This window comes from Salminus brasiliensis, chromosome 18, assembly GCF_030463535.1.
Source record: "Salminus brasiliensis chromosome 18, fSalBra1.hap2, whole genome shotgun sequence".
NCBI classification, from domain to species: Eukaryota; Metazoa; Chordata; class Actinopteri; order Characiformes; family Bryconidae; genus Salminus; species Salminus brasiliensis.
The window spans coordinates 4746438-4759482 of record NC_132895.1 but is presented as its reverse complement, the minus strand read 5'-3'; the positions used below and the strand labels follow the sequence as shown (position 1 = coordinate 4759482).

The 13045-nt window shown below is 39.0% G+C and overlaps 1 protein-coding gene across 2 annotated transcripts in view; it reads right to left on the bottom strand.

Annotated features, from left to right (window-relative positions):
- Nucleotides 1-82: 82 nt before the first annotated feature.
- sh3pxd2b (SH3 and PX domains 2B) overlaps nt 83-13045 on the bottom strand; it is a 64914-nt gene continuing 51951 nt past the window's right edge. The window contains exons 10-14 of one of the 2 annotated variants that reach the window (XM_072661404.1): nt 9446-9563; nt 6859-7055; nt 6293-6339; nt 4648-4773; nt 83-4448 (exon numbers count right to left, since the gene is read on the bottom strand). In XM_072661404.1, coding sequence (XP_072517505.1) covers nt 2952-4448; nt 4648-4773; nt 6293-6339; nt 6859-7055; nt 9446-9563 — 1985 coding nt within the window. In that variant the 3' untranslated portion in view covers nt 83-2951. The remainder of the gene's footprint in view (nt 4449-4647; nt 4774-6292; nt 6340-6858; nt 7056-9445; nt 9564-13045) is intronic. The other variant, XM_072661405.1, reaches the window with a different exon arrangement.

Genomic DNA, 13045 nt, shown 5'->3' with positions numbered 1-13045 from the left:
ATATATATATATATATATTTACATATATATATATATATTTACATATATATATATATTTACATATATATATATTTATACATATATATATATATATATATATATATTTTTTTTTTTTTTTATATATATTTGCCAACCTAACTATTTTTTGTTCCTGTGCCGCCTTTAAGTCTGTGTTCTGACTGGCTGCCCTGTATGGTGCCTCATTCATATTCATTTACATTTCCAGCTTTTCCATGTTTACAGCTCTGACAGTACAGCATGAAAAGTCCTGCCCAAGGACTCTTATTGGTGTAGCATGATGTGGCCGACCAGAGAATCTAACTATAGGAAGGTGGTGCTGTTGCCCACTATGCTACACCAACTGCTACCCCAGTCAAAAAGCAGTCCAGGCCAGAAAAACAAAAAAACTTCTTTTAACTTTGGCTCTAAACCTCTGTACGTTCTTAAAAATGAAGGTACTAAAAGGTTCTTTGAGTGACGCCATAGCAGAACCTCTTATGGCTCCATAAAGAACCATGATGCAACCATGCAATGGAGATCTCTATTGTAAAGTGGTTCTATGGAGACATGTGTGGTTCTGCTATGACATAATATGTCAAAATATTTTTAAATAATATAATGTGACATTATTGACAGTTGTTCTTAACATTGTGTCCAAATTTAATGATGAATGGACCAATAGAATGTACTGTAAATCTGTTTACAGCGACTTTCATTGAAAATAAAGAAGGTTTCTTCCTTCTCCTGTAAAGTTGCAGTTCTGGAGATATGAAATGTGGCATCACAACCATTAAGTTCACTGTTAAAAGTGCAAGCTCACTGAGGAACCTTTAGGGGTTCTTCAATTTGAAACTGTGGAGGACCCTTTTAAGGAGCTTATTACTTTTAGAAGAAAAAGGTTCCTTGAAGGTTCCTCAAATCTATCTGCCAAAATATTAATATCACCACTATTACCCATCTTTACTCTCATTACTCTGACCATGACTATATTAAGTTATACGACACCATGATTATTATATTATATAATAATTATATTATAATTATGAATATGTTGCACACCGGAGCAGTACAACAGTTTAGGTGGTTTGATAAATTTAATCAATAATTTATAAATAGTTCTGATCATAGGAGGATGGGTCAGGTCCACCTTGTGAGTCTTTTTTCCTCCAGCTCAGATTTTTTTTCTGTATTTTACTAATTACTGATTGTGTAAAGCTGCTTTGTGACGACAACAGTTGTAAAAAAAAACTATACAAATAAATTTGACTTGACCTGATGACCTCAAAGCACCTTAAGAATTTTTCCACAGTTTCAAATTGAAGAACCTCTAAAAGTTCCTCAGGGAACTTCTATACCTTTAACAGTGTGCAGACTGTTGTTGCAGGTTGGGTTAGCTTTACATACCTCCTTCATTTTTCTCATAATGGGAGGAAAATTCAGGTGTTAGTATTTTGGGCCCTTTAAAAAGACAGTTAAACTGGCTGTAGAACAACAATCACTGTTGGAAACAGTTTTAGAGCAACTAGGCACAATTATACATACCATTTTCCCTCTCTCTTAAATGAGATTTATTTTTTTAATTTATTGTTTGTTTATTGTTTGTTTGTTTTTTTTTTGGTAACACTGTCCATCATCCCCATGATTCCTCAGCTTTCCCATTTCCAATAACAGCAAAAGCACAACTTAGATATATATATATATATTTTTTTTAAGTAACTTACAATAATAACTACAAAACGTCAAATGTAGTGTTAATAAAGGAACACAATACCTACTCATATGTATACTTGAAACCAGTCAAGCATGCATGTAAATTAAACATTAAAATACTGCATCTAAGCACCATCATCGGGTGGTTCTTCTGATGAAGAACAGTGTGTACGGATGGTCTGAGGTATCGTGTCAAACTCCTTTAACATTTCTTTATTATTATTATAATTATTATTATTATTTGTATTTACACACTCAGGAGGAAAGTCCTTATCGTTTTGTATCATTTGTTTATGTAACCCCTGTCGTCTACTTCCTGTTCCGTTTCTTTTTCTTCTAGTTTCACGTTTCATTTCACTCCGTTCTGTTCTCCCGCTCTCTTCAATGCCACAGTGATGAAATCTGTGAACTTCATCTCAACAAAGTGCAAGTTGAAGCATTGCAATAACCCAAACTTGGCTTTCTTTTTTTTTTGTAAAAAAAGTGGATAAATAAGCAACATAAGACATTAAAAAAAGGCAGTATAAAATGCAGTTTAGCATTAGCATATTAAAATAAAAATAATAAACATTTAGACAGGTCTGCTGCATGATCATATTACCACTTAGAAGCACTTGGCTTCTAGTTCTCCCATTGAAAGATTAATAAGCACTACCTAGCCGATGGGTTCTTAGTAACTGGCTTGGATTTAGCCTGATTTGGCCTCGGATTCATGTTCATGAGACTCAAGTACATTATCTAGGACTCTTACCTCTGCTCTCTGAGTAGATTGACGTACTGCATGTTTAATCTGTAGTCAGCATGTCACTAACGCACATATAGCGTAGATAGGCTTGGAAAACACTGCATATAATATTGAGGCACGATAGCGTGGAGGCTGCGAGAAGTCACTTGTGTATATACTGCTAGTTTCTTATAGCGCTAAATACAAAAATAGTATGAGCTCGGTTAACATGCATAGGACTATGGGTTAAGAATGTGAGACATTCAACGTTTCTTTTTCTCCCAAAGAAGTGTCTCAGCGCCAGGCGTAAATTCCATCCACGTCCCCAAGGGGACAGTAAAGAACAAGCAAGCGCCAACAAATCAACGTGGATCGGTTCGAGCTTGCGAAAGAATGGAATGTAACAAGAGACGACTGAAAGGTACCCATAAATAACAAACTAATTAAATAGATACAGATATGTTTAAAAAAAATTATAATAAAAAAATAAGAAAAATAAAAAAGGAGCTACGAGTACCTAGTGTTTCTTGGCCAGGTAATTGGAAGGGATCCAGCCCTCGGACATTGACCCATCGCTCACATTTTTACAAAACCACCAGCCGGTGGTGTTCTTCTCAACCACCTCGAACACAGTGCCCTCCTTAAAGCCTGGCGTTTGGTCGTCACCTTCGAAGTCCGCTACGGCCAGGAACAGGTCCTCCTTGGCTGGATCTTTGATCAGAGGTGGAAGTTTGTCTCTTGGAGGCCCAGGTTTCTCAGCTTTAATCAGGGGCTTCGGGGGTACGGGCACAGGGGCTTTAGCCTTGGGCTCCTCCTTCTCCTTGTCCTTGTCCTTGTCTTTTAGGGGTGGAAGCTGGAAGGCCTTTGGCTTGGGTGGTGGTGGTCTGCTCTGAGAGGGGGCGGCAGGCTTGGCCTCCAGCATGTCACTCTGTGGTGGGGCTTTGGTTTCAGTGGGGCTGCCTGGCTCTGCACCTTTTTTGGGTGGAGGAGGCCTTCTAGGTGCGCTGCTAGGCCTCTGTGGTAGGCCAGGTATTTGGGGTTTAGGAATTTCTGGCTGATAATGACCATGGCCGTTTTGCTGCTTAGGTGGGCTTTTCGGTTCCTCGCTTGGTTTCCCGTTATTAGCAGTGTTATTGGAAGGGCTGTTGGTGCCGTTGTGCTGGCTAGAGTCACCTGAGCTGATGTTAGCCTCAGGAGGTTTGGATGGACGCAGCTTGCTCCTCAGGTTGGTAATGTCCAACTCACTCTTGGCTTGGGGTTCAGGTTTGACAGGAGGTGCTGGTTTCGGCCTCAGGACTGGTTTAGGCTTGAGGAACGGCACTGGGCTGATGGAATCCGTCTTCTCTTCTTGGCTGTCAGGCTTGGGCTTTGGGGGCTGCTTTGGCACAGGCTTCAGGTTGAACTTCTTGACCTCCTTGACGGACACTTTGTGGCCACACTCCAAACCCATCTCGTTGCGCAAGTGCAAAGGCTTGTTCTTCTCATCCTTTTTAGGCTCTGGGGGCTTGTCCGGTTTGAACGGGGCAGTTTTGGGCGACACTAAAGGCATGATGACCCCAGGAGCTGGAGGCTTGGGCGGGAGCGGTTTGGTAACATCTGGTTTGGGCTTTTCTTCTAATTCAAGGCTTTTGTTAATGGATTCTCTCCTGGGCGGTAGGGCTGGTTTCTCCTCAGCAGGAGGTGCTGAAGGAGCTGGAGGTAAAGGTCCAGAGAACGGAGAGTTGCTCTTCACAGCGTTGGACTTCCAGTCTCTCAGTTTGGGACGTGTAGCAAAGTCTACACTGGAAGAGGGCTCATCTGGCAGAGGTTTGGACCAGGTATCTTCTGTACTGTTGTTATTGTTTGGGCCATCTTCCAACTTCAGCTGGGCCATCTCACCAGGCAGAGGGGCTAAGAAGTTAGGTCTGGAGGCATTGCTGGTCTTCTTGTACTTATCCAAGAAAGTGACCGGAGCCCAGCCTTCCTTATCATCAATCTGAATGTACCACCAGCCACTGGAATTCTTCTCAATGACCTGGACAGGTAAAGCAGTGTAAGAGGATCATAAGGATCTGTCTGGCCCATTTTTTCCATAAATTGCCATAAAATCAATGGTTACCATTCAAAACCCTGCAGTCTAGGCTTAGGCTTAAGCTGGATCTGGGAAATCAACCGCTTTAATGTTAGAGACCATGTTTTTGTTCAGTAACTTGCTTCAGTGCTGTCCATCTTACCTCACATTTCACTCCCGCCTGGAAGCTGATTCCATCAGGGATGGTTGTCTGAAAGTCAGCGATGGTGTAGTACTCCTCTTCCACCTGTGGGGGCACCGGAGGCTTGGGCAAGTTCACTCCTCTGGGCTAATAGATGATGAAAGACAAGAAAGGCACAAAGGGTTAGAGCTTTAAAATCCTGAATACGATCTTAAGCTACAGGTTGGCAAGAAATCTAATGTACATAACAGTTCTCTGGCTGCAAAAGCTGTCCTTTAGTACTTTAGTACTTTTGATCGTGAGCTATGAGGCTAACGTGGCTGACCCGTTCATCACATTATACAATATACTAGTGTATGCATGTAGCAAGCTCCAGCGGTATCAATCATGGGAATAACAATGCCTCTACTGGCTCCATAATGGTGCGTAGTGCTTGGACCCCGAGGATTGCCACTTGTGGTGTATCTTGAAGATGTATGGTCATTTACATAGATCATCTTTTGATCAGTGGTGGCTCAGCGGTTAGAGCTCAGGGCTATTGATAACAGGGTTGTGGGTTCGGCAAGCTGCCACTGTTGGGCCCTTGAACAAGCAAGGTCCTTCACCCTCTCTTCTCCCTGGGCACTGGAGTTGGCTGCCCACCGCTCTGGGTGTGTGTGTGTAAAGGTAAAGGTGCACGTATTTGTCACTGTACAGAAATGTGTCCATCTGGTAGTGAACACACACACACACACACTAGTGAACTAGGGGCAGTGAGTACACACACACCCAGAGCAGTGGGCAGCCAACTCCAGCGCCCGGGGAGCAGAGAGGGTAAAGGGCCTTGCTCAAGGACCCAACAGTGGCAGCTGAGCCCGGGAATTAAACCCACAACCCTGTTATTGATATCCCGGCGCTCTGACCGCTGAGCCACCACTGCCCCAAGTTCACTAATGTGTGTGTATGTGTGTTCACTACCACAGATAGTTCAAATGCATAGTACAGTGACAAATTTACCTTTTTGTTTTTTACCTTGAAATCTGGTCAACAGTTGAACGAATGAAATTTAAGGCAGAAACATACATATGAAAAAAATTAAAGCAACTTCAACCATCAAAAAATGATCTTTTTATGTTTGAGTAACGTTATTTTAACTCAGATTAACCATTCAAATGAAATTTTATATCTATGGGTTGGGCGAATAATGATACGGGAGATCTGAATCCTTACACACTGGCTGCCAACCCAGACTATTCACATTTTTGACATATTTATTATTTTAAAAATTTTTTGCTAAAAGGTAAGTTTGCATGTCCGATTTATAAACAGCTAAAAGTTGCATAGCTGAAAACACTTTTTTGAATGTACCACCAGCCACTGAAATTCTTCTCAAAGACCAGGACAGGTAAAGCAGTGTAGGAGGGTTATAAGGATCTGCCTTTAAGGATAAATATCTGTCTGGGAAACTGGCCCATACATTTTTTCCATAAATTGCCATTTCCATATTTGGAATAAAATTCCTATATTTGTTCTTTTTTGTCTTTTTATATGTACAAATATGTCAATATCTCACTTGGGCTCAGCTTTGGTTCAATTTCTGGTGATGTTGGTAAGAAAGGTTACCTCCATGTTGATGCCAATTGATGGAAAATAAGATTTCATTATTTTGAAGAAGAAGAATTCTTACTATTGTGAGATCCCGGCGTGGAGGAGGTCTCTGCCGCGCCCCAGCTTCTGTGAATTGAGAAAGAATTCATATTAGTCAATTAACAAGTTTAACTTTATTAATTTAATACAATGCTAAGATTTACGTAACAGCTCGTTTTCAGATTCCACAGACTCTGATATAACCCCATAAATCCTAGCTTACCTAATTAAATAATAAAAAGAATAAAATACGACTCATTTAAGACGTGATTGGGTAACTTTAATGCATTATTTCATACCTATAATGAAAGGTTGCATGGTTATGGTTATGAACAGGGGGTTTATTACACACTAAGGTGTGTCACTCAATAACTACAGGGACTGGTAACAGACAACTGCAGGTGGGCCGCAGGCTGTTTAAGGGGTTAATATGAATGGACTGAGATGAATAATGTAAGAAGTTCATATGAAAGCGAGTTCGTTTCAGGGATTTTAAACATCATGAGTACCAGGTACAGCAGCTCCCTGCTCCTGGACAGGAGTGCTCTGTAATTCCTAGATAACAGGCATTCTCCAGCGTAGCACATTCTTCAGAAATGAGCTTACTGCGCTTGTTGTCTGAAAATGGAGTGAAGCGCTCTCTCTGGTTCTCCTTGTTCTCTTTGCTCGCGTTCTGCTGTTTGCAGGCTCCATCCAGGTCGTTGGTGCTGGCATGAGCTGCGGCTCCAGCTGCCATTTTCTGGCTCAGGATGTCAGCCTTCTTCAGATAGGACGCCGGGGCCCAGCCCTCTCGACCTTGGTACCTTCAGAGGATATAGTGTTTACAGGAAGTGCTCATACTTACTAGTGATGAGTTTCTGACTGAATAATTATTCTAATTATACTTTTTAAAAAATATATGATTTTTAATAACTGTAACTAAACAACTTCAATCAATCTCATGGATAAAACAATGAAACATTCCTGCAATGCTGTTTTCATTTCATCAACTATTACAGGCCTTAGAAACAAACAGAGAAAATATAGTCAAGTGAATAAATTAGGACACCCCATGAAAACCATGGTCTATTTGAGCATTTGTGACTAAAAATTAACCTTTTTTAATGCAAGCTAATCATCATTAGCAAGTTTGGCCCCAACATCCTCCCGTCGGTCCCTCTCTCTTTACAGAGTGACGTATTAGAGCTTTTATTTAGCGATGTAAACACAGCGTCGCTACTGTTCAGACGGGAGATTACACTTTATTTATGCTGAAATATGGATTAAATCTCATAATTCAATGTAAAAATACAATGTGCAAATACCCCCCCCCCCACACACACACACACATGCAATAAAGGGTCAATTTGCAATTATCTGTAATTATCTGTTTTTTTTTTGGTACTTTTTACTTTTATATATATATATATATAATAGTAAATAGTAAAAAATAATAGTAATAGTTTTTTGCTGGGTTATTTTGTTATGTACTTTTTACTATTTAATAATATATAATAGTAAATAGTAAAAAATATAATAAAAAAATAAATAAAAAATATAATTAGCTAATAATAATCTTAGCTCAATCCAGTTGTTGAAGCATTTCCTCTATTAAAGCTTCTGTGCTCGAGCTTCATCGTGTTCTAAGTTCTCTAAACTTCACTAAAAGATTATGAGAAAAAAAAAGGGGTCCCTTTAGACAGTTTATTAGGCATATTTACATATTAGTTCTCCCACCCAAAACGTCAAGGAGATGCTAGCTAGCTTTTTACATCGTGACTAATCAGAATTATTAACACAATATTGCTGTGATTAATGGCACTAAATGTTTTTAATAGATTCACACCATTAATTTAAATATTTTTAACATCTGGACGTTTGATGGATCATGTGGTCAATCCTGAGAGATGGAGGTAATCTGACTAAACTCCCACATCTAAAGAAATGTCTTTAAACATCATTTATAAAATGGAATTAGTTGAAATGTAATTTTCATGTAAAGAAAAATTTCAGTGGGTGGCAGTGGTGGCTCAGCGGTTAGAGCTCCGGGCTACTGATGACATGGTTGTGGGTTCAATACCCGGTGCTCAGCAAGCTGCCACTGTTGGGCCCTTGATCAAGGCCCATCACCCTCTCTGCTTACCGGGTGCTGGAGGTGGCTGCCCACCGCTCCGGGCATGTGTGCTCACTGTCCACTGTGTGTGTTTCACTGGTGTGTAGGTGTGTGTGTGTTCACTGCACAGATGGGTTAAAGGCGGGTCTTAGTCTGGTCTGCTCTGGATTGATGGTTGAAGTGAGTGGTGAAGAAGATCACCACCATGGCCAGATCCAAAGAGCTCCTTGAGGCAGAAAAGTCATGGTTTGGGGCTGATCTGCTGCAGCATGGGCCTGAAGAGCTCTCCATCATAGAATCCACTGTGAATTCTGTATTGTATCAGATGGTGCTTGAGACCATCATGAGACCATCTGTCCAAGGACTGAGAAGCTGAAGTGGAGGTTAATCCTAAAATGCATGGTGCACTCTTAAAAATAAGGGTGCTACAAAAGGTTCTTTGAGTGATGCTATAGAAGAACCACTTTTGGTTCCATAAAGAATGTTTTTGTAATAATCTTTAAACTGATAAAGTACCTTTACATCAAGAGAATGGTTTATTTTTTACTTTTGAAGGTTCTTCACACTTCACACGTTTCTAGCCGGCCCAAGGCATACTTGAATAATGTGGCCGTTTAGGGCCCTAACTCCACCAGCCACCAGGGGGCCCCCAAGAGCACCAAGATAATATGAGAAAAATACATATGAAATTATTGGCTCACCAATACTAGTGGCTGAAGCACCTGGTGCTGAGGTGGTGGTATTGGGGGGGGGCATATTAAATCTGCTTAGGGCCAAATAAAGGCTTGGGCCGGCCCTGACAAACATGGTTCTTCATGGAACCAAAAGTGGTTCTACTACAGCATCACTCAAAGAACCATTTGTAGCACCTTTATTTTTAAGAGTGTAGCAGGTAGCCATGGTGGACACTCAATTCTTCAGTTGTGTGAGTTTAGTTAGATCCCCTCCATCTACAGTACTGACCACATGAAGATCCATCAAACGTCCAGATGTTCACATATGTTCAAATACACCAAGATTTAGGGTTTTTTTTGGGGGGGTGTCCCAAAATGTCCCCATTTTCACACATAACCAAAGCTGCATTCTTGCCTGCACCCTTACCTGATCTTCCACCAACCCTCCAAATTTTTCTGGATGACCTCAACAGTCATGCCCCTCTCCAAATCAATTTCATCTTGGTCGCGAGCTGCGTAGGGGTAGATCACTGTGTACTTCTCTTCTGCAGAGTCAAAAAGACAACAACGTTAACCTACAGATTATGGGTCAGCTATATCACAGCAGCACACTGAGCATTTCTCTGCTGCTCCGGTGGGAGGGGTGGGAGGAGATGGGGGGGGGTAAAGCAGCACTTTCCCAAAAGCATTTCATACTGCAAACGTTTCAATTGTAACAAAGAGTTTTATTGATTACGTTCCTTTTAGCGGCCAACAGGGAAAATCACATGGCGGATGCGCTTCAGTGGAGAGCGGTTTACTGTGGAGTCCTGGCTGTGCTTTGCTCTTGGCAGCCTGGCATCACTGGCATTGCGAGATGAGACTTCGCGGGATTTCGCCTGGGTTTTGACTGTGTTTGACGGCAAGGTCGCTGAGCTGATTTCATTATGGGTTCACTGGCACTGTAACCGACGGCATCGCTCTGTCTGAATCTGAGCTACACACTAAACATTTCCAAGAACCAGTGAGGCGGGGCAGCAGGGGTGATGCACTAAACACACAGATGATGCAGCATCTAAACTTGGAGGGTGATGTAATGATGTGAAGAACCACTGAAGGTCAGGCTGGTCGTTTTCTGTCTGCACTCACATATTTCTGACAAGTGGACCAGTCAAAATAGAGACCAGACCTTGAAGATGCCCTAGATGGAGAACTTTTGTCTTGGCATAGTTAAATAATGAGAAACAGAGCTATAAAAACAGGCCAATTCAAAAACCCCAAAACTGTTACATCACAGTCTTGACTCTTTAAATTCACAACCCCAAACCTGCCATAAAACCCACGCGCTAGAGACAGTCTAAAGCTACCGCACAGACAGACGCAACATCCAGACTGTGGTGTTGTTGATACTGGACTCTGTTCGTTACGGGAATACGGGTGGTTGCTACGGGAACCAGGCCTCAGGACTGCTGCTTTTCCTGTGCCAGAGTCCACAGATGGGGAAGAAGAAAGCCAAGGAAGAAAGCAGGTATCTATGCTATGATAAAAGCTAACACTAGCTTCTCTTCAACATACTGGACTACCTTAGCTTAGAGCTAAGCACACATCAAAAGCTAACCCTCTAGGCTACAATCTTCTCACTGCACCACCACTATCTAGTAAGGCTACGAAATATTATTAAAATATTAAAATACATACATACAAAATTCTTATTACAGTGCTACAGTGTGATACTACCATATGCTACAGCTACATGGCTCCTGTGAGTTGTCACGGTGCCATAAGCCAGGCAAAAAAGCTGAGGAAAATCAGTGTGCTTCATCCTGAGGCAAAATAACAGGGTGGTAAATAGGCTCATTAAAACCACATCTGAGCATTTTCCACCTCAATCCACACACTTACTATTTACACAAGTTAAATACTTTAATGGCACTTTCTCTTTCTTCTAGAAACTTATGTGAGGATATATAGTATAGACATAGCAACGAGCAACAGATGGCGCTAATGAGCCGTCTATAATCCAGCACTATATATTTTTAAACACAATCTAATTAAGTAGAAAATCTAAGTGCTTTTATTAAGTTTCATACCTCAGGTTATTTTCCATAATTCGCCAAGAGCACCATCCAACCGTCAGCCTGTAAACCTAATCCAACACACCTGAAGCAGCTAATGGGCTATGCTGCTATTCAAGCTATTTTAGAGGCAGCATGTCAGGGTAGAAATGTACATACCTTACCTACTTTTACATTTTAATATTGTATTTTTATTGTGAATAAAAATATTATTAAAAATAGATTTTGCTAAATGAAAAAAATATAGTTTTAATATGTATTACAAATAATGGACACATTATGCAGACTGGTTAGCAGACATGCTCACTGCAAAATAAATAAATATACATATATATATATAAACTATATATAATGTAAACTATCTACACTATAATATATATAATAAAATATATAATGAATATATCTTAAGGCAATATATAAAATTAAATTCTAATGATCTTTTTAATAATTTAAAAAAATGTTTATATTATACTACATAATTTAGAGGCAAGCTATTTAGAGGCAGCATGTCAGGGTAGAAATGTACATACCCTACTTACTTATACATTTTAATATTGTATTTTTAATTATGGATAAAAATATTATTAAAAAATAGATTTTTGAAAAAATAAATAATAAATAGTTTTAATATGTATTACAAATAATGGACACATTATGTAGACTGGTTAGCGTACATGCTCATTGCAAAATAAATAAATATACATATATATATCTATATATATAAACTATATATAATGTATACTATCTACATTATAATATATATATATATAATAAATATATCTTAAGTCAATATATAAAATTAAAATCTAATGATCTTTTTAATAATTTTAAGAAACGTTTATATTATACTACATAATTTAGAGGCAAGCTATTTTAGAGGCAGCATGTCAGGGTAGAAATGTACATACCCTACTTACTTATACATTTTAATATTGTATTTTTATTTGTGGATAAAAATATTATTAAAAATAGATTTTTTTAAATAAAAAATATATAGTTTTAATATGTATTACAAATAATGGACACATTATGTAGACTGGTTAGCGGACATGCTCATTGCAAAATAAATAAATAAATAAATAAATAAATAAATATATAATGTATACTATCTACATTGTAATATATATAATAAAAATATATATGTATAATAAATATATCTTAAGTCAATATATAAAATTAAATTCTAATGATCTTTTTAATAATTAAAAAAAAAATGTATATTATACTACATATTTACATTTACATATTTACATTTGTCTTATTCTATTGATGTCTGTTTTTAGAAAAAAGACACAACAAAATAGTCAATAAAATTAGATAATTTCTCTTAATAAAAGTTAAAAAAAGCACCATAAAATCTCTAAAAAGAAGACTAATTTTACCATTTTCTTACAACAATCTCATAATGAGACATTAGCTATATTAACTACACTCAAGATATTTTCCTTATTTCTGAATGAATTAATGAATGAATGAGGTGTGATTTAATACGACAGTATGATTATTAAAGGCAGTGCTGAGCTTTTAGGGACTAGGCTGTTAAAGCTGGTGTTAAAGGCGCAGTGCGCTCGTTTTAGAATAGCGAGATCTCTAATGAAGTGTCTGACGATGGTTTAAGACAGGATGATCTTCATTTAGCTGAGTTTACCACAAGGAACCACAAGAAGCTGGAAAACATGTAACAAACATGCAGCATCCAGTAAAACACAACACACACTAAACACAGTGGCTTGTGAAGACAGCGGGTGTGATGTGCTAATGCTGATCACATACTAAGTAGCCGGCTTGTCTTAACCACGGTTCGTCAGTTTTAATCTGTTTAATGGTTTTAGTTTTATACCCCTGGGTGCTCTGGTGGTTGAACTGACCGGTCCATGCTCCACCTACAGGCACGTTTCAGGGCTACTATGGCAAAAATGTCTCCTAATCTAAATAGTTGGGAAGTACAGCTGTTCAATGAGGGAAAAAGACTC